This window comes from Panthera onca, chromosome A1 (genome assembly GCF_046562875.1).
Source record: "Panthera onca isolate mPanOnc1 chromosome A1, mPanOnc1 haplotype 2, whole genome shotgun sequence".
Lineage (NCBI taxonomy): Eukaryota > Metazoa > Chordata > Mammalia > Carnivora > Felidae > Panthera > Panthera onca.
The window spans coordinates 203,474,324-203,496,837 of NC_138339.1; the positions used below are offsets into that span (position 1 = coordinate 203,474,324).

Here is a 22,514-nt window from a genome sequence, read left to right on the forward strand (position 1 = left end):
CATTGAAATAAGTAAAATGTTTACATCCACATGGCAAGCCTGCATGAGTATATTCTATTCTGTCCAAAAATGATATAGAAGAAAATGTGGAGACAGGCAAAAATGATCATAACTTATTCCAATGTTCGAATTAACAATAAAACTCACAGGGATGAAAACTGATGTGGATGAAGGCACCGCAAAAGCAGAATGAGAAACGTCCCATACCCTGAACTGTGAAGAATAAGCATGTTTTCGAAAAAGCTCAGCAGAGAACACGGGATTTCCAAATTGAGGAAAAAGGTTTGGAAACAGCAATAATTACGGAGTACGGGAAACAAAAACAACCATGGTCTAATTTAAGTGAAAATGAAGAATGGGAAGGAGAGAGGAAGGAGTGAATGGAACTACTATTTTTACAGCTAGCACTTATTGAACCTTACTTACTCTGTGCTAATGACTGTGACATGCTTTAAATTCACTCTCTTATTTAAATATGTAGCACTAGTAGTAAGTACTCTCAATCCTGTTTTGTAGGAGAAAGTACAGAGGAGCCGGTAAGTATAGGTTTTGGAAGCACACTCCCTCATTTCCAATCTCAGCTCCTCCACTCCTGGCTGTATGATCTGGGGCAAGTTACTGAGCCTCGTTATACCTCATATTAAAATAACAATAGTTGACAGTATCTAGCTTATATAATTGTTATAAAAATTAAATGATTTAATATAGGTAATGCTCCTATGACAGTGCCTGGCAAATGGTAAGTGCTGAAAATTTTAAACCATTTTTTATCAAATGGAAAAATTGAGTCTTCAAAGTTCTGAGTAAAATTCAAGGGAACACCATCAGTAACTTGAAGAATGGGGAATTGAAGCCAGGTCTGTCTGACCACAAAGCCTAGCCTCATGGGCACAATGCTGTCTGTCCCCTTGTCCCTACCTACAAGCTACAGTGGAATGCCCTTCCACACCTTGACAATAAGGAAAAATGTCCTCTTCCCTGATCACGCAAGCAGAGCAGAAGCATGAAATTGCTCTTCAATGAAAAGGAATGGTTCCCAGATATCAGCTTCTTGTCCGACCCTGAGAAAGGGTTTTTGTTTGTTTGTTTGTTTGTTTGTTTGTTTGTTTTTTAAAGAGACCAACCAGCTTTGGAAATAAAAAAAAGGAGCATCCTAAAGGATGTGTGCATGGAAGCACTGAGCAGTGACCTGGAACTGAAGCCAAATGGCTTTAAGGATCCCATTTCCATTGGCTGCAAAGTCCAAAGCTTAGTCTGCTATGAATAAACATTTGATTCACTTTACAGTTTGACCCTCCTCGTTCTTTTGCTTCCCACTTAGATCTGTCTTCAGAAAAGAAATGCACTGACCATGCCACAGAAGTATGAAAGCCTTTGTAACAGTTATATTTTCATTGCACATTGAGTTTCTGCACCAATCTTGTAAATACAGTTCACTTAAGTTGGTCTTATATTTCATTATCTCAACCACAGTATTTTAAGAGTGAAAGAGGGTATGCCCTGGGACAACAGGCTAAAACAGACTTAAGAAACTGGGACATACAGTCAGGTTAGGTCAATATGAGTTAAGCCTGAGATTTTAAAATGTAGTCTCCCCTCCTTCCCCAAATTAGAATTTTCAGTTTGTGCTATATAGCTCAGTAATATATAGTGTCTGAATTAAGGTAATGTTTGGAAGGTTTTAAATATGGCTGTGTGGGGGCGCCTGGCTGGCTCAGTCAGTAGAGCATGCAATTCTTGACCTCAGGGTTTTAAGTTCTGAGCTCCTTGTTGGGTATAGAGATGACTTAAAATTTAAAGAAAAAAAATTCTTTCATTGTGGTTGTGTGATCTTGGATAATGTACATAATGCTTTAAACTGGAATGTCCCCATTCTTAAATTGGAAGCAGTAATTCCTACTGATAGGGCTATTGTGAGAATTTATGTATGACACACACACACACATATAGACAGGTATGACATATAGATGTAAGATACACACAAATCTATATGTGTGAATATGCATATATGCATATACAATGATCCCTGAACAACATGGGTTTGATATGCAGAGGTCCACTTACATGCAGGTTTGTTTTTTTTTTTTTTCAATAAATACAGGACAGTGGTGTAAATGTATTTTCTCTTCCTTATGATTTTCTTAATAACACTTTATTTTCTCCAGCTTACTTTATTGTAAGGATATAGTATATGATACATACACAAAATATGTGTGAATTGACTTGTTATGCTTATTGGTAAGGCCATTAGTAGTTAAGTTCGGGGCAAGTCAAATGTTATGTGTGGCTTTTTGATTGCGTGGATGGTCAACCCCTTAACCCCTGTGTTGATCAAGGGTCAACTGTGTATCTTAGTCCAGTGAATGCTCAAAACTCTGTGGCTGTTATTATTTTCTTACTACTCTAATTCAACTCTCTGGAGCCTCTTGTGAGGTAGGTTGCTGACTTTTCTCAGGCAACAGTGCTCTGTACTGCTATGTGATTTCTTCAAACTTCTGTATGTGCTATTTTCTAGGAACAGTCGTTATTTATGTTATCAATATGGTGAAAACAAAACCATGCACCTCAGTTCTGCCTTCCCTCAACAAATGGCAATAGCAGCTATTGGCTTCACAATATTTATGAACTACCCTTCAGTAATTAGTATGTTTTTAAGCTCTATGCTAGAAGCACTGTCATAGGTTAGGTTATTTGACTGAGAACAGGCCATTTTGAAGAAGGAGCAAGTATCCTTAAGGAGGGACTTTGGTGTCACCTAGGAGAAATACATTTTCAACTGTAGATGACTTCTAGTGACAGGAAAATTTTTAAATGTGTAGAATTTGGGGACTTTAGAAATGGTATTGGGAAGCCTAACTATAGAAAGAGATGACTAGAATTGTAATGAAAGGGCTCCCCAGTAAGTGACCAGAAAACAGAATCTTTGGAGAAACCTATAGCTACAAAGTGAGAAGAGGAAATCCAACCAAATCAATAAAGGTCATAGGTAGTGGATACAAAACATACTTAAGTGTAGCATCAGACATTCAGGAAAAGTAGACTATGAACATGCAAAGTCAAGGAAAGTGGGCTATAAATATGCAAAAGCAACAACAATAAAGAGTCTAGCACCTTCTATGTTGTATCTGCCATTCTTTAGCCTCTAATAAAGTCTAAGGAATATGCTGTCTACTTGCCAAAATCTGTTGAAGGAAAAAATATAAAGGTGACTCAAGACTTCTAATATTTTTTTATTAACAGTAAGTAGAAGTGAAAACCTATCCTTTTACCCCCCCAAAAAAGGTCACTGCTGGTTTGATTACAGTATGAAGGAGGTAAACTATAGGCTGTGGGGTAACTTCAGAGAGCCACTGGCAATGATGCAGATTCAAAGGATCCGTCTAGCCTAAAGAGCTTCTCTTACAGGGTGCCTGGGTGGCTCAGTTGGTTAAACTTTCAGTTTCAGGTCATGATCTCACAGTTTCTGTGAGTTCGAGCTGCATGTGGGGCTCTACATTGACGGTGCAGAGCCTCCTTGAGATTTTCTCTCTCTCTTCCTCTCTATCTACTCCTCCCCCACTCATGTGGTCTCTGTCTCTCTCAAAATAAATAAATAAACTTAAAAAAAGTTTTTAAAGAGCTTATCTTACATATATATGGATATGTAGAGATGGCACCTGGAATCAATTTTGATCCAGAAATACCACAAAAATGCTAAAATATTCACACTTGCAGCTAGCAAGGATATCTTAGATTTCTCAGCTTTATGCCTACTATATGCTGTGTGTAAAATGCCTTTTATGATCATTACTTAATAGTTTAACAAGCTCTGACAGGACTTTAATAGATTTAGATCTTCTTTAAAATGTACTGGACTATGGAAGTGGGGATTTTTTTGGTTGTTGTTTCAAGAAACCATGCCATATATTTCCACATTTAGAATTTAAAAAATCCCTTTTATAGAGAATATATGTCATGCTTATGGCACATTCAAGGAATTTTTAATCCTTTCCATTTAATCCATTTAGAGAAAAATACCATACAAAAAGTTTGCTTCCCACATAAATCAATCTTTTTTTTTTTTCTTTATAGCTTTCTTTTCTCCTTTGTCTATGAGTGTTATATCACACAAAATCTAAATTCTGGGTAATGAGAAACATTAATCTAGTAATAGTCACCCATCTACGTTTGTCTGACTTATTTTAAATCCTAAAGGAACATACAAATATCTAAATAAAGTTAGTAATACAACTTTGTCTTTAATAGCTAGTTATTATTAGTGCTGTTTCACTAAAATCTAGTTAAGAATTTATCCATAGGGAGGGAAAAAAACCCTATAATTATTATTAATGTATTTTAAATAAAGTTGATATCAACTTGACCAGATTTGAACATTATGTATAATTAAGAATTAGATGGCCTTTGGGATATTTATGGTTTCATTATCAAGAAGCATATTACTTTCACCAACTGATGTCTTATTGGCATATAATTCTAAACCATTAATGAAAATTAATTTAAAAAATCTCCTTCCTTTTCTTGATAATCCAAATAAAGAAAAAAATATTTGTTATTTCATAAATATGACATTTACCTTTTGTCAATTATTATTTAATTTTTCTACAAGTTTGGTAGTTTTTAAATGATTCTGTTGCTGTCACATTCTTTGCATTGTTTATAATGTGCACGTATTCAATACTCAATATATGTGCTTATTTCAGTGAATATGTAGGGCAAAGATTCACCAACATTAAAATAAACTACCTCAAATTTTTCTTGTTCAATCCTAACTTGGCCACTTCCCAGCTGTGTGACCTGGAACAACCCACTCGCCCTCTTAAAGTCTCAGATTCTTTATCTTTAAAATGGGGTCATCATTAACTTGCAGCGTCCTTGGTCCTTGTGAAGATTAGAGCTACGGTTCACCATTCACCTGGCAAAAGTTACGTGCTCAGTAATTGGTAGATGTTACCAGTAAATGAAATTGAGGTCAGCAATCTCTACCCTCTTCCTAAAAGGATATCCCAAAAGAAGAGGCTAATGATGACAGCTTTCACCACCATGAAAATGTTGACTTTTTACGTCACAGAAAAAAGCTTTCCTTGACCCTACAGTACTAGTTGGGTGCTTTTTTATACCCCACACAGAGAGATCAGAACAGTCATGCAGGTTTCATCCAAACTACCTTAGATTCAAAGAATTAGATGAAGAGATTTTATAAAGCCAGGCAAAAGATCTGTCGATCCATGTAAAAACATTACCTGAGCACAAATTTTCATTAAGCTTTTCCAAATGTAACATTTCAGTTTGTGAAGGAAGAAGTGGCATCTGAAGAACACAGGATATAGGATGGGGGGATCAGTGCCCTCAAATGAAATTCGCAATGGTGTCTCTCCTTCCATGGATTTCTTTTGCCCCTGACCTAATTTCTGTGCTAATTTATAGGGCTTATGAGTACTTTATCCTCTCACAGCCCATACCTCTCCCTTCCTTCACGTCTCCCAGGGACTGACTCAGGGAAGTAAGGCATACGTGTCATCAATAAGCTGCATGCATGCAGTTAACTGTTCACGATTCAGCTGATCTACTTTGTGGATTTTCCATGCCTTTCATTTTTGTCTCCTCCTCAATCCTACTACCTTTCTTTTGATGATTTCACTGCTCATTATCACCTCTACCAGAAGTGAGAAGAAAGAACGTGAAATTTAAATGAGTGGGAAATGGCTTTTAAGATTTATTTGGAGGATAAGGAGAGAAAGTCGAAAGTGTGAGCTAAAATTAGGCCTGGGGTTTTCTGATGACTTTGCCTTGCTATACTTACCCCTGTTAAAGTGATGCTAATTAAGCTCTGAAAATAAAAGAACTGCTCTACCCTACCTTGACTGTTCTACCCCACTCCAACCTTCCTCTTGGAATATGTGGGGAAAGAGGAGAAATGTAAAACCCATTTACACGAAGTTTTCTAAAACAAAAAGAAAGTACTCATTAGTATAGACAAATGCTTTCAGGAGTCACATACACTGCACATTCCCATGTTCAGTGTTTTAGAATACAAGTTTGTATTATAGTAACTTATCTTATGTGCATCCTTGTATACACAGAGTATACATGCATATTTATTTACTAAAGCAATTATACAGCTTTTTAAGCAAAAGAACCAATATGCTCATTTCCTATTAGCCACACAATTAATCTCTGAGTTGTGTAGGGAAAATGCAATGTAGGCTCTTTCTTTTTTTAAGTTTGTTTGATATACTTGACCAACAATCTACCTAAATTACAGTCATCCCCTCCTTTTCCTCTGTTTTGCTTCCAGGGGTTTTAGTTACCCCCCGGGGAAACTGTAATCCGGAAGCAGATGATTCTCCTTCCGCAATGCTGTCAGAAAGACAATAGTAGCCTAATGCTGGTCACAGTGTCTACATCATTCCCCTCCCTTCATCTCATCACGCAGGCATTTTATTATCTCACATCATCACAAGAAGGATGAGTACAATACGGTAAGATATTTTGAGAGAGGGAGACAGGAAAGCCACATTCACATAACTTTTATTACATAACCTAATTTATAAATTAAGCTTTCAGGGCGCCTGAGTGGCTCAGTCAGTTAAGTACCTGACTCTTGATTTTGGCTCATGTCTCAAGTTCACAGTTCATGGGTTCTAGCCCTGCATTGGGCTCTGTGCTGACTGTGCGGAGCCTGCTTGGGATTCTCTGTTTCCCTCTCTCTCTGTTCTGCTCTCTCTCTGTCTCTCTCTCTCTCCAAAAATAAGTAAACTTAAAAATAATTAAGTTTTAACATTGGTATATATGTATAGGAAAAACAGCGTTCCGCACTATGTGTGGTTTTAGGCATCCACTGGAGGTCTTAGAACATTATGCCCTGAAGATAAGGGGGAACTACTGTAGTACTGATTCTTAAAAATACTTGTGAATTTGAAAAATAAAATAATATGAAGTAACTAACTGGTATTGATGGCAATGTTTGAGGTTAAAGTTTTAGGAAGGCATAGAAGGTATGAAAATAACTGCTTTTTGTCATAGTTAGCCTCTAATATCAGATACATTCCTGAGGCCAAAATCTACTATTCCATGAAATAGGAGTACTTCTAAACTTTGAATTAGTTATGCACCATCTCTCTTGCTCTCAACTAATATATAAAATGAGGGTTAACTAGGCAATGCATCTAAGTAATATCATTACTTGGAACTTTGCAGGACTTTCAAGTATACACAATAAATATACTCACATAATATATTCTAAGTCTACAAATCTTAAGAGTGAAGCTGGCCAGACACAGAGGAATTTGTGTTTCTGTATGAATATCTGTTTAGGACATAGCAACTGACTAAAGAAGTTTTTACTTCATAAAGGCATCATATAGCCAATCTAGGCTGACGGTGTTTTTCTTACTGTAGATCAGTGATAAACATTTGTTGGCTTGAAAAACATTTATTTATTTATTTATTTATTTATTTATTTATTTATTTATTTATTTTGAGAGTGAGTGAAAGAGAGAGAGAGTAGAGGGAGGGGCAGAAAGAGAGGGAAAGAGAGAATCCTAAGCAGACTCCACAATGTCAGTGCAGAGCCCAACGTGGGGGGGTTGGGGTTGGGGGCTGCATCCCAGACTGTGAAACCATGACCTGAACCAAAATTAAGAGCCAGACACTTAACCAATTGAGGCACCCAAGCACTCCTTGCAATACATTTAAATATATACAGGGCCTAGATCCATCCATTCTGGTGAGGAGGGCATACCAGAGTAGAAAGACCATTTGCTTTGGAGGCCACAGATTGGAGCCATAGATATTGATAGACATGTAATTTATGGCTGTAAAACTGAACTAATAATACCTACATTTAAAAACTGTTGTCAGGAGCAACCAAATAGATAGCATGTTCAAAACATAACTGAACCTCAGTAGTTGGTCAATTTTATTATTTTTCAAATATTGTATTGGCTTTATAAATGTGATCATATCTCAATCTTGATTGTTCATTAGAAAAAGAATGTGTGTCTGTATACACATACATTCCATTTATACATATTATGTAATGTGTATAAATATATAATTTATATTTATAAAATAATAGATTTTAAAATATATATTATATAAATACATACTTAATTTAAAAACATTATATAAATATATATTTAATTATTATAATTATATTTAATTATAAATACATATTGTAATTATTTTATATTATACCATATTTATATTATATGTCCTATATTTTACACTATTTACATTTACATATATGTAATATATACATTATATGTTTACATGCATATATCTAAATCATCTAAAGGGGCTTCTCATTTCATATATTAATAAGCAAAAATGTAATATTCTTAAAATAAGGTCATATTCTAAATTTATACTTATTTACAATCCTGAATTAATTAGAACATTTATAGGACTATGGTTCAAAATAGCTTTAAATATCAGTGTATATATTAATTCCATGAACCTTTGTGAATACTATACTGTTATTAAAATACGTTAAATGGTTCGATATAAAAGCTACCTGGAAAACAAAACACTCCAAATATTTTTAAAGTTTAGAGTATGTTTGATAGATGTACAAAGTTTGAAGATGGTATCCTGAGAGACACCTATAAGCATGCTCACCCCTTATAAAGAGATCAGACTGCAATGGGAGAAGCCTTGCAGTAAATGGAAATTATTATTCATATTAATTAACATTTATTTATCATTTTACTAATTATCATTATATTAATTATTACACTTATTTATTATAGTAATTATTAATTATATTACTTGTAATATTATTTATTATTAATTATGAATATTAATCAATAATTAAACATTGCAAACGCAGTAAGTAATAATCAAATTGACCTGTGCATCATTATTCAGTGTCTATTAATGACAGATATTAGGTAATCCATTTAATGCTTATTAGTCCATGTAGTGTATAGGGGTGTATTTATAGGAAATTGAAACAGAGAAGTGTGATAACTTACCTAAAGTCACACAGTAACCTAGCAACAACCCAGAAAATGGAATCCAAATTTCCTGGCTCTGCTCAGTGTGCCATCTATTGTATCATATTGTTTTCCTTGTCTATAGAAAAAAATAGGCTCAGGAGGCATATAATCTAACTATTCTTCTAGATCAATTTTTACAAAACACCTGGGAAGCAGGCCCAGAGCAATTGAGACATCTGAGAAGTTCATAAGTATTATTTTTCAAGGGAGTAATAGCATAAGCTCCCTAAGTCATCTTTAGAAAGAAATATGTGACACCAGATGGTAGGTCACAGGGCTGGCCTCATAAGGAACAGGAGGGTGGGAATGCTTTCACTGTACCCAGGATGAAGGTACAGGAGAAGAAAGAGGGGTATTTGGTCTTCTTTCATTCAGTGTAAAACTGCATGAAACCTCTGCTTAAATCTCCAAAAAGGAGACACAATAACAAGTAGCTCAGTTAACAGCTGGGACTGTGACAGGAAAGTTTTACCTCAAATTGTGCCCAGGTCTTCCAGTTTTGATGACAAACTTCCATCCAGGGACTTTGCAATCACAAAGCAATGGGGGTTATTACTGACATTCCAAACGTTATCTCCAGAATGTTTAACTTCTGTTTCAACTTACATTATAGTTCATTTGGTCATGCTTTGTAGAAACACTCTAGCAAAATTATTGCTAAAACTATGTATTATAGAATACACAGATTTAATTTCTTGCCTACTTAATAAAGCAGAAGAGGCGCACTAACCTTTTCCATAGAGAGCAGCTGGATGGTATAGTCAGGAGACCAAAATTCTGCCGTGATGTGGTGTGGGGGACACTTGAAAATGGTGCATCTGTGCCAAACTATCCACTGTAGAAAAAGAAAGAGTTTAAGAGTCCACAGACAGAGTCCAAGGAGCTTAAAGACAGTCAACAAAATAAATACAAAGAGGCAGTGTCCCTTCCATAGAATTATCTTCATAAACTACAGCTCCCGTGTGGTGTCATTGTAAACAAGGGACAAATTAAGGAAAGAGATTCCCATATTTTCACCAAAAAAAAAAAAAAAAAAAAAAAGGTGAGTGATTTTAACCTGTTGGAGAGGGCATGAACTGTAAGGGGGATACGCAGTCTACCACTGTTGCCATCTGTACAGATGTAAAATTAATTCAGACTGTGGGTCCAGCCTACATGTACTCTGATGGCTGACATATTGCCTGATTCTAGCCATGTGCCCCAAACTTCCGGAAGCTGTGGGTAAGGTGTGAAGACGTAAATTAAACACATTTCAGAAGCAGCTTGGTACTGATTTTTGGAATCGGACATGTTTCAACTACAGATCCGTGAGTAAATATTTACCAATTATGGTAAAAGGTCAGCGGTAGGGCAGAATTAGCAGCTGAAGAGGTAAGGACAGACAAATCATACTTCTCTGACGGTACTTTGTTTATCAGCTGTATAGTGGCCTCACACCCACCTGAACACATTCCCGTGTGTTCACCACTTTACTCCCGCTCAATTTTCATTCTAAAGAGCTTCAGGGAGCTAATTTTGTAAACCAGATCCCTAGCATATGCCAGATATGTATTATAAGGGATTCTGTTTGTGCACTCTGTGTATGGTCCTATTGCTCAATAAGAAACTTACATACACCAGGTGTTTTGATGTAGTGTGTTGTCAATATTTAGGACTCCGTGTCTCTAGAATTAGTCGGGATGAAGAGAAAAGAGGAAAGAGCAAAACAATCAGTTCAGCCAACCAATTTATATTCTAGTTAGTGTAAGGGAGAATAGGAAGATTGAAGTGGTGCCCATGGAAAGTACAGGGATGTTAGATCTTTCTCTGACCCAGGAGGAAGATTTTTGTATTCTGGGCTCAGTCACTAAATATTCAGTGGGGAGGATTTTATGTTCAGGGCAGTGCACAGGCTATCTGGAAACCCAGTGATGAAGAGAAATGTCTACGCAGGGAAAGACCAATGGTCTTTTCCATTATTTATATGGCACCCTGCAGATCAAAAAGTGTTTCAGAGACTTAATGCGTTGGAGTCTCTCACCAGCCCTGATTTTATAAATGAAGAAACAGGTCACATGGCCCTTGAGTGTGAGAGCCCGAGGAAATGTCCAAGCATTTTTGCACCACACTCCTCCAGGATTCCTTTCTAAAGGCCTGCTTTCCCAAGAAGTATTCCAAGGGGGATGGGGGTGGGGGGGAGTGATAATTTGAAAAGTAACCAATTTTTTTTTTTTTTTTAACCTAAGCTTCAGTGAGTGAAAAAAGAAAATTCACCCCGAGAGAAGTATGTTCAAATTACTTACAGGCAGAACTACTTGTGTTACCACACAATTGTTTCCACTCCCCCCACTCCTTGGCTCTTCCCCTGGCCAGAAGCCACAACTGCCTCTAAAGTAGGACCACAAGGAAGACACCCAGAGACCCTGGCGCGTACAACTAGGAAACTGGCCACCAACGGCGAAGCTTCAAAATTAGAGCAGGTCAAATCCCTCACCGAATTCATAGGTTTGCTTTTCAGGCTCAGACCACCTTAGGAAGAGTTTGGGATTCCTTCCCTCCGCAGAGAAGAGCGGGTTTTCTCTCTCTGTTGCAAACACCGCCTGATCCAAGTCTCTCCGATGAACTGGTGGCAGGAGCAAGCGTTTGGGGCTCGCGCCTGTGGCTGCTCGGTAGCGCCGACTTCCTCGCTCTCTCTATTCAGATATACAGAAGCAGGCTTATTTATTTATTTATGCTAATTCGCCCTGTCGTGCTCGCAACCTGTGGACTTGAGCTGTGACTGGTGCGGCGAGGAGGGAGATCTGGTGGGCACGCGCTCCGGGGCCAGACCGGGTGGCGCCACGTCGCAGTCTTGAGAGGCAAGTCCCCCCGTTCCGGCTCCTCCGGCGGGGTCCGGACTCACCCACGTCCTGGGAAGGAAACCATGACCGTGCCCTTCAGCCCCGCGCCTTCCCGCCCCCCTTTCGCTCCCATCCTTAATTGACGAGCCAGTGACTATTGGCTGAAGTTCCCCAGCGATTTGCATGAACAGAGAGGGAGTGTCTTCTGCCGCCCTCCCGTCAGGAGCGCGCTGACTGCAGCCTCCCTGGGAATGCGCGGCCGAGGGAATGCGCGCAGCTCGCGGGCCCTGGCAGTGAGCTGGCGCCCGGCGACCTGGCACCCGCGCCTGGATATGGGGCGTCTAAGTCGTCCCAGGAGCAGCACCAGCCACAGAAGCCTGCCGGTAAGGGTTGGGGTCCAGACAAGTTGCGGTGCTGTGAGGCAGTTCCTACTCCTTGACGGTTTTTCGAACCTTTTACCTCAATCCAAACTTCACGGGAAGGTTGGGGGAGGGAAAGGGAGTTTGGGATAAGGTGTCTTCATTTTAGCAAGGAATCGGCTAGTCCTTGGGTCGGGAGAGGAAGTTTCTGAAATAGGAATGTAGGCAGATGAGGTGGGGGGAGGGGGTTATCGGCTTGAGACACAGGGGTGCGGAGATTATGTCCTGCTGCCGGCACCTGCTAGCACTGGCCGCTGTAATTGACAAATTGTTTTTGCGTAAGCATTTTCCGCCTCTCCTACTCTTCCCTTAGGGGAGGGGGATTAGTGAGGGCTTAATAGTAGGTGGCGATCCAGGTCCTTTCGGTTTGATAGATGAGAGCTAAAATGAAAATCACTTCTCTGACCCAAAGTGTTTATTTAATGGGGGAGGGGGGGGTCCGAAGGAAACGTGTCACTATGTTTCCCGTATTATTATTGATATTGTGGTTGGCAGCGGTGGTCTCACAAAAAGGGATGTAGCACATTTCGCGTTCCGGGGACCTTAGTGGTAGAAACATTTCAATGGGAAATAAATTGATGAATCGCCCGTCATCGCTCATTCCTCTCCACTACCAACCTTCTCCCTCCCCATAGCCTACCCCGGTGGTTTCCCTGCGGCGTTGCGCAGTCCCTGAGCGGAGTCCTCTCCACTCGGCCGCGTGTTTCCAGGGATGCTTTATGGCTTGGGATTCCGATTATTAACTCAATGAGGGTGCTGATGGAGAGCGGGGGGAAAAGGGGGGGGGTTGCAGAAACTGAACAGAAACATTAAGTTTTGGCGACAATGTTGCCCCAAAGATCTCCTTTACAGCAAGTTTCCTCTCCATCCCTCTCCGACTAGAGGGTTTGCCTTTGGGAACGGGGATGGGGGCAAATAGGACCCCGTGACACTGGTTTCTGACTCCAATCTCCGTGTTCCCGCGTGTGTGTAACGAGCCTTCTCCCCTCCCCCCACTTTCAGCATCTCTTTCTGTTTTTCCTCTTCGTGGGACCCTTCAACTGCCTCGCAAGTTACAGCCGGGCCACGGAGCTTCTGTACAGCCTGAACGAGGGACTGCCGGCGGGGGTGCTCATCGGCAGCCTGGCCGAGGACCTGCGGCTGGTGCCCCGAGCCGCCGGGAGGCAGGACCAGCTGCCGCAGCTGCCTGAGCGCACCCTGGCTGAGCGGAGCCCCCCTCTCTCCTTCAGCCTGGCTTCCCGGGGACTGAGTGGCCAGTACGTGACCCTAGACAACCGCTCCGGGGAACTGCACACTTCTGACCAGGAGATCGACCGGGAGGCCCTGTGTCTAGAAGGAGGTGGAGGAGGTGCCTGGGGCGGCAGCATTTCCATCTCCTCCTCCCCTTCCTCTGACTCTTGTCTTTTGCTTCTGGACGTACTGGTCCTGCCTCAGGAGTACTTTCGGTTTGTGAAGGTGAAAATCGCAATCCGGGACATTAATGACAATGCCCCGCAGTTCCCCGTTTCCCAAATCTCAGTTTGGGTGCCAGAAAACGCACCTGTAAACACCCGGCTGGCCATAGAGCACCCTGCCATGGACCCAGATATAGGCACGAATGGGGTGCAGACCTACCGTTTGCTGGACTACCATCGCATGTTCACCCTGGATGTGGAGGAGAATGAGAATGGGGAGCGCACTCCCTATCTAATTGTCATGGGACTACTGGACAGGGAGACCCAGGACCAGTATGTGAGCATCATCATAGCAGAGGATGGTGGGTCCCCACCACTGCTGGGCAGCGCCACCCTCACCATTGGCATAACTGACATTAATGACAATTGCCCTCTCTTCGCAGACTCACAAATCAATGTCACTGTGTTTGGGAATGCTACAGTGGGCACACCGGTTGCAGCTGTCCAGGCTGTGGATAGAGACTTGGGAACCAATGCTCAGATCACTTACTCGTACAGCCAGAAAGTTCCACAGGCATCCAAGGATTTATTCCATCTGGATGAAACCACCGGAGTCATTAAACTTTTCAGTAAGATCGGGGGGAGTGTTCTGCAAACGCACAAGCTCACCATCCTTGCCAACGGGCCAGGCTGCATCCCCGCTGTGACCACGGCCCTGGTGACCATTATCAAAGTCATTTTCAGACCGCCTGAAATTGTGCCTCGTTATATAGCAAATGAGGTGGATGGTGTTGTTTACCTGAAAGAACTGGAGCCTATTAACACTCCAATTGCATTCTTCACCATAAGAGATCCAGAAGGTAAATACAAGGTGAACTGCTACCTGGACGGTGAAGGACCATTTCGGTTATCACCTTACAAACCATACAGTAATGAATATTTGCTGGAAACCACAAAACTTATGGACTATGAGCTACAGCAGTTCTACGAAATAGCGGTGGTGGCCTGGAACTCTGAGGGATTTCATGTCAAAAAAATTATTAAAGTGCAACTTTTAGATGACAATGACAATGCCCCTATTTTCCTGCAACCCTTGCTGGAACTAACTATTGAAGAAAACAACGCACCCAATGCCTTTTTGACTAAGCTATATGCTACAGATGCTGACAGTGGAGAGAGAGGCCAGGTTTCCTATTTTCTGGGACCTGATGCCCCATCGTATTTTTCCTTAGACAGTGTCACAGGAATTCTGACAGTTTCTACTCAGCTGGACCGAGAAGAGAAAGAAAAGTACAGGTACACAGTCAGAGCTGTTGACTCTGGGAAGCCACCCAGAGAATCAGTAGCCACTGTGGCTCTCACGGTGTTGGATAAAAATGACAACAGCCCTAGGTTCATCAACAAGGACTTCAGCTTTTTTGTGCCAGAAAACTTTCCAGGATATGGTGAAATTGGGGTAATTAGTGTAACAGATGCTGATGCCGGACGAAATGGATGGGTCGCCCTCTCGGTGGTGAACCAGAGTGATATTTTTGTCATAGACACAGGAAAGGGCATGCTGAGAGCCAAAGTGTCTTTGGACAGAGAGCAGCAGAGCTCCTATACTTTGTGGGTCGAAGCTGTTGACGGGGGCGAGCCTGCCCTCTCTTCAACTGCAAAAATCACAATTCTCCTTCTAGATATCAATGACAACCCTCCTCTTGTTCTGTTCCCTCAATCTAACATGTCCTACCTGTTGGTACTGCCTTCTACTCTGCCCGGCTCCCCAGTCACAGAGGTCTATGCTGTTGACAAAGACACGGGCATGAACGCTGTCATAGCTTACAGCATCATAGGAAGAAGAGGTCCTAGGCCCGAGTCCTTTAGGATTGACCCTAAAACCGGCAACATTACTTTGGAAGAGGCATTGCTGCAGACAGATTATGGACTCCATCGTTTACTGGTGAAAGTGAGCGATCATGGTTATCCCGAACCTCTCCACTCCACGGTCATGGTGAATCTATTTGTCAACGACACTGTCAGTAATGAGAGCTACATTGAGAGTCTTTTAAGAAAGGAACCAGAAATTAACATAGAGGAGAAAGAACCACAGATCTCCATAGAACCAACTCACAGGAAAGTCGAGTCTGTGTCCTGTGTGCCTACCTTAGTAGCTCTGTCTGTAATAAGCTTGGGTTCTATCACACTTGTTACAGGGATGGGCATATACATCTGTTTAAGGAGAGGGAAAAAGCATCACAGGGAAGACGAAAATTTGGAAGTACAAATTCCACTCAAAGGAAAAATCGACTTGCATATGAGAGAGAGGAAACCAGTGGCTATTTCTAATATTTGACATTTCATTGTGGAATAACCCAGAGATGTTTTCACTGACTTGGGGTAGTCTCATCACCTAAACGAGAGTGTGTAGATGGCAGTTCCAATGGAGGACAACTAATTTATAACTTGTACTATATTGTAAATAAGCTGTTTACAGGTTTTTAAATTCAAAATCAGAGGTTATAAAATGTGTACAGCATTTTCTAATGAAAATTAGTACTAACAGCTATAGAGAACTGTTATTAAAAAAAAAAAAAAAAAAAAAGCTTGGACTGATTTGCAGCTTTCATTCACCAAGCAGATTGGTAGAACCTGGGAATAAGGTAAGAAAATGGTACATTGCATTTTTTTGTCTAAAAAGTCCTTTAGCCACAAGAGGGCATCAACTACTCCTTTGCAGGGAACTGTTTTGAGGTATTGTACATGACAGTTGTTGTACATGAAATTAATGAAAGAGTATATTTTAAATATATTGTTTTTAACATTTAAGAAATATGACATTGAAATAAATTGAATTTCACTGCACTTAAATGTATGATAAGAAAGAAAAGAAATGCATTTGTAAGCAGAATGTTTATTACCTCACAAGTACATCTTGTATAGTTTGAAAGAGAAGGCATTAACAAAGAAGCGCAATTCCTCTTTAGCAAGGGTGAAAACATGGCCACGTGTTAAGGATTTGACCTGCTGAAGAGTATTTCACTTTCCATGTACTCAGATTGCTTTCTGTTTGCTTTACCACTGCACTTGCTATTACTACATGGGAAATGTATATATTCTCCCTTCCAAACATTGTAACTGGAAATTGTGTCCAAGGAAAACAGCCAGGAGCAAAGAAATGTTTCAATCTTTAGTTGCTTTGTAGGTGTTCACGACATTTTGGTGCTTTGACAACATGTCAGGTATACTTTATGCTTGGGTTATATATTAGGTTTTTATGTTCTTGGACTCATTTATCACCTGAGTAAGTAAAAATCATATTAAAACGGAATTATTCTAGATGCTAGTGAGCACTACTGGTTGTTTTAGTTGGGCCCCTTATATAAAAGTTATACTTCTTTTTTTGTTGTCCTTTAGGTTTGTTGGCCACCATTTCTGGCTTCCTTCCTTTGGCTTTGGATTAGGTCCAAGAGTTTATTTGTAAGCCCAGCAGCAGATTGCTTTGATAACTTAGCTTTTACTGAATCCTTTGCAATGAAGCAGGCTGGTTCCTCGGTGATTGATCTCTTTCACTTCATTGTGTGAGCTGGGAATTTTATTTTATAGGAGAGCTATAGCAAAATATCTGTGTAAACAAGAAATGTGTTAGCTTAAGCTGGACCATTCTACTTTTTGGCATCATGTGTCTGTACTGTACCAAACGTGTTTATATGTCTGCAAATTAAAGGTATATATTTTCATAATTTCTTTCTCATTTTTACCATTTTATATTTGAACACAGGCTTGTACTTTCACTGAAGTGCCTGTTATTGGCATTTGTTTGCTTTTAGAGATAAATGTGGGTACAGTATAAATATTCTGTTTGCTAGAGTTTATATTAAACTAATTCATTACTCAATTAAACATTGGGTAAAGCATTGAATATGTGTGTGTGTGTGTGTGTGTGTGTATGTGTGTGTGTGTGTGTATATATGTGTGTGTGTGTGTGTGTGTGTATATGTGTGTGTGTATATATATATGTGTATATATATATATACACATATATATATATAAAATAGAGGGTATGCCTATATGTTTCACAGACGTTCACATGAGAATTTATACCCACGCATGTGCACACGCATATTAATTTTTGATTTAGTATCAGCTATAAACATTCATCTTACTACATACTTATAACAAATCCTCTGTTAGCTGTGTTACAATAGCTTTCAATACATTTTAAAAATACATTGCAAAAAAAACTGAATGCAAACACCCAAGATCTTTTGAATTTGTATTAACTCATTTTTCTTGTTTTCTTCAGTTTGACAATTTGAATAAGTATAGGAGGCAGTACTGTTTGTTAAAAAAAAAGGAAATATATTTTTATTGAAAATTCCTTTTGTATGAGAGGCACCTGAGCTAAGAAACTAAGATCATTTAACCCCCAAAACTTTTCATTCCTAACAGATCTACAGCAATGGAGGAATCCATCCTCTACCATTTTTATACCTTATTTCTCTTTTTTAAAGGAAGGAACTAGGTATGAAACAAGTGGTGATATTAATTTTAAGAAACCCTCCAGAGTGCAGTGGTGTCAACAGGAGTATAAGTAACAAAATATTTTATTTATTTCTAAATTTGAAGACCGTTTTTGTGTTTCGGGGTATAGACTTCATCTCTAGCATGAGAGATGCCTGTAACATTAATAAAAAGACATATTTCTGAATAACGTCTTGTGCCAGGATTTCCTTTACAAAACCATCTCCTTCACATTAAAAATATTTATAACAAGGAAAGTTAAAGCAAATTAAGCTCAAAGATAAAAGCCCCTTTTTACTAACACCTTGTGCTAGCACAGTTGCCAAAATGTATGCTAATCATGTCAATGTTGCTAGTTGAGCTGGCACAAAAATAAATGTTCCATTCATTAAAAACCCTAATATCCATTTAACAGTTTGAGAACCAGTGAGTCCTCTTTGCCCAATTTAATGAAGAAGAGATTGCTCTGATCTTTGCACTGCCAAATCCATTCTTAGACTACTGAGAAAATTGTTCATTAATTTGGATTGGGAAACTTAAAACCAACATAGCAATTTCAGCTACGGGGGAAAAAACAATTTCCGTTACTTGAATGTTTAGAGTCATTCCCTGACCCTATTAAAAAAAAAAAAAAAAGTTTTCCTGGCAGTAACACTTCTATCAATGGTGGTTACAAAGGAATAAAGAAAAATAGATCCTTCTTTTAAAATAATTTTGTAGTATGAGTGTATTAAAAACAAAATCCAAATCCTTTGTATTTTGGGTGTTCTGCATGTGTTTTATGAAAACAACAAGCATGATCTTGCTATGAAATTATACCACCGAAGCCGTATTAGACACAGTATGAAGTTGCCTTGATTTCAGTAAGATAGTTCATAAGGCTTCTAATTTGTACTCCCAGAAAATGTTTCAGATAACAACCATAAAAGGAGGAACTATATGCAATCCTCTCCTGAGTCTATGGAGACTCGGGTTCCAATCTCTCCTTGAAGCAGGGAAGATTCTGTGGGGTCCTGACCTTTGAAAGACAATGGAGAATGTGAGGAAAGACAGTACTGAACATAAGGCGCTTTTTGACTCAGCATTGGGCAGCCTCAGCTCACAGAGGCCAGATAAATAGATATCTGAGCCTTCCCTTCCGTCTAAAGTAGTTTCACACTCCAAGAATGCAGCCAATTGCTGCAAAATACCATTTTGCTGACTTGTGCAATCTCTACCTAGCAATCTGGCTTTACAGTGTGAGTTGTAAATAGATATTTATTAAAATGTAGAAAATTGACAGTCATGCAAATAGACTTAAAGCAGGAAAAACATGAATTAAAAAAATTGGTAACGCCTGAGGAGAGTTAGACCTGAGGAAAAAGGCCCACTGTAATGTCTTTTCTAGTTGCTTCTGTATCTGATAAGAAAAAATCATACATATTTTTCAGATCAATATATACATACATGCACACAGTCCATAATAACTTTTCAAATGTCAGTCATTGTACAAAGTTGTTTTTAAAATGGTTGCATTTTTTTCTCTGATAAACCCCCAAATTGGGAATGTATTCCTTTAAGGGTGTAGGACAAAACTGGATGAACTTTTAAGACTTAGCCCACTAATGTCAAAAGGTAAGAATACTGCAATGATTAAAAAAAAAAATCAGGCATTCATTCCATTTATATTTATTTTAGTTCTTTCATTTCATTTTATTTCAATCCAAGATAGTTAACATGTAGTGTAATAATGATTTCAGGAACAGAATTTAGTGATTCATCACTTACATACAACACCCAGTGCTTATCCCAACAAGTGCTCTCTTTAATGCCCATCACCCATGCAGCCCATCCCCCCACCTAACACCCCTCTAGCAACCTTCAGTCTTATGGTTTGCCTCCTTCTCTGTTTTTATCTTATTTTTCCTTCTCTTCCCCTATGTTCATCTGTTTTGTTTCTTAAATTCCACATATGAGTGAAATCATATGATATTTGTCTTTCCCAGATTTATTTCACTTAGCCTAATACATTCTACTTCCATCCATGTTGTTGCAAATGGCAAGATTTAATTCTTCTTAATTGCCAAGTAATATTCCATATACCATATCTTCTTTACCCATTCATCAGTCATTGGGCATTTGGGCTCTTTCCACAATTGGGCTATTGCGATAGCACTGCTATAAACATCGGGGTGCATGTGCCCCTTCAAATCAGCAATTTTGTATCCTTTGGATAAATAACTAGTAGTGCAATTGCTGGGTTGTAGGGCAGTTCTATTTTTAATTTTTTGAGGAACCTCCATACTGTTCTCCAAAGTGGCCGTACCAGTTTGCATTCTCACCAGCCGTGTAAATGGGTTCCCCTTTGCATCCTTGCCAACATCCGTTGCTTCCTGAGTTGTTCACTTTAGCCATTCTGACAGGTGTGAGGTGGTATCTCATTGTGCTTTTAATTACTAGGGATTTAACTGAGAACAAGACAGAGTCTTCGACCCTTGGTAACTTTAGATTACAATGCAGAAGCCCATTAAGAAAACAATCAATCCCAAAACAACGTGTGGGATAAATGCCTACCCCCAGGATGCCAAATGGACAGCACCTACCCCAATCTTAGAAAGTACTGGCTTCCCAAAGGAGGCAGGTTTCTAATTTGTAGCTTCTCAAAGGAGGTGATATCTAATTTAAAACTGTAGCCAGGGGAAGTTGGCAGAAACAGAGAGAAGGGTATTCAAGGAGGGGGGAATAATGTACAGGCACACAGGCAAAAGTGAGCATGTCATGATTGAAGACTTCTAGTATTTGTGGTTGAAGGGATGAAGAGAATCAACCCTGAGCTTGGAGCTGTCGGTGTGCCGCAGGTAATGAAGGGGGCCTCTGTGTCACACTTGGAGCTTGCAATTTGATCCCAAAGGTATCTTTGGGTATCCCAAAGGGAACTTTGAAGATTTTGGTCAAGGAATTTATGTTTTAAAAAGATCATTTTGGGGCACCTGGGTGACTCAGTCGGTTAAGCATCCAACTATTGGCTTTGGCTCCGGACATGATGTCACAGTTTTGTGAGTTCAAGCCCCACAACAGGCTGTGTTCTGACAATGCAGAGCCTGCTTGGGATTCTCTCTCTGTGCTCCTTCCCCTCTTGTGTGCACTCTCTCTCTCTCAAAATAAATAAATAAACTTTATAAAAAGATCATTTGGCCATGTATAAAGCTTGTGTTGAAGAAGATTCTAGAGACTCACTACAAGAGGTACTGACAATTTAAGGGAAAGATCAGGCCTTCAATCAGGGAATATAAAAGAGATATTCTATAGTATGGAATACAGGAGGTAAGTAATTTATAGCTGATAAAGCTATAAACTAAAGCTATAAACTTGTGATACCAATAGAAATGGAAATACACATGTGAGAGACCAGAAAATTCACAATTTTCATAATTGGTTTTCAGGCCTATTTTACAAATTTGAAAAGGAGAGGGAACTCATTCACTAACCATTAAATGAGCAATGAAAGCACTGGAGCTATAACCCCTTTTCTCATGTTGGGTTTTATGACACAGATGGAATTATAAAGGCACTAATATACCCAGTTTATTTCGTATTTATGACTGTCAATTCTATTCAATTTAACAAACATTGTGGGCCCATGTGGTAGATATCCCAACAAGAAGCTGACCTCATGACGAATATTTTATCTATTTGCTGGTAGTTGCCCTAAACATCTCCAGAGGCAGAAGAGTCATGTTAAAAATTTATGGAAAAAGACAACAAAATGTCAAATGGACAAATAAGATGCAAATATAATTTCATGTGTTGTGTGCCTATCAGGAAACAGTGAAATGTCTCTTGCAGGCAATTCTGAGCAAGATCCAGAAACGATGAGCCTGTGAAATGGGTACCTAGGGTCAAGAAGTACATAGGTCTTGAGGTTTAACATCATTTTTGGATGAAAGAAGTCATATAACATATCTTATGCCTCAGTTTATCTTGTGTAAGTGATTAATTTACTAGTATCTAGTGCTCACTGGTGGGAGTTTCAAACCCTGGCTCAATAAACACAGAGCAGATGTTAAAACAGTATTGTATGCAGTCCTAGATTCAAGAAAAGTCACTGTCCTCTCTTCCAAAAAGTTGTCCTCCTAAGACTTGTCGGCATGGAAATTATGAACTTGCTCTATCTCATAGTGAAATTTTGAAAATAAATGAATTTGTGTAAAATATTTCACACAAGTGAAGTGCTCCTCAAAAAGTAACTGTTATTATTGCTATTGGAATTAACTAATGTGTCGTGAAGTTGTCTTAGCAGTTTGTCCACTCATTCTTCCATTGGATTCATTGAATCAGCATTTTTATTTTACAACAAAAATCCATAAAATTGATAATGTTTTAGATTGAAGGCCCATACGC

General features: G+C 39.3%; 1 protein-coding gene across 1 annotated transcript; it reads left to right on the plus strand.

Moving 5' to 3' along the window:
• Positions 1 to 11,452: 11,452 nt before the first annotated feature.
• PCDH20 (protocadherin 20) lies at positions 11,453 to 18,324 on the plus strand. Its single transcript, XM_060637029.2, has 2 exons — positions 11,453 to 12,201; positions 13,240 to 18,324. Exons 1-2 carry the CDS (start codon positions 12,070 to 12,072, stop codon positions 15,964 to 15,966), a joined length of 2,859 nt encoding a protein of 952 aa, XP_060493012.1. The 5' UTR covers positions 11,453 to 12,069; the 3' UTR covers positions 15,967 to 18,324.
• The last annotated feature ends 4,190 nt before the right edge of the window (positions 18,325 to 22,514 follow it).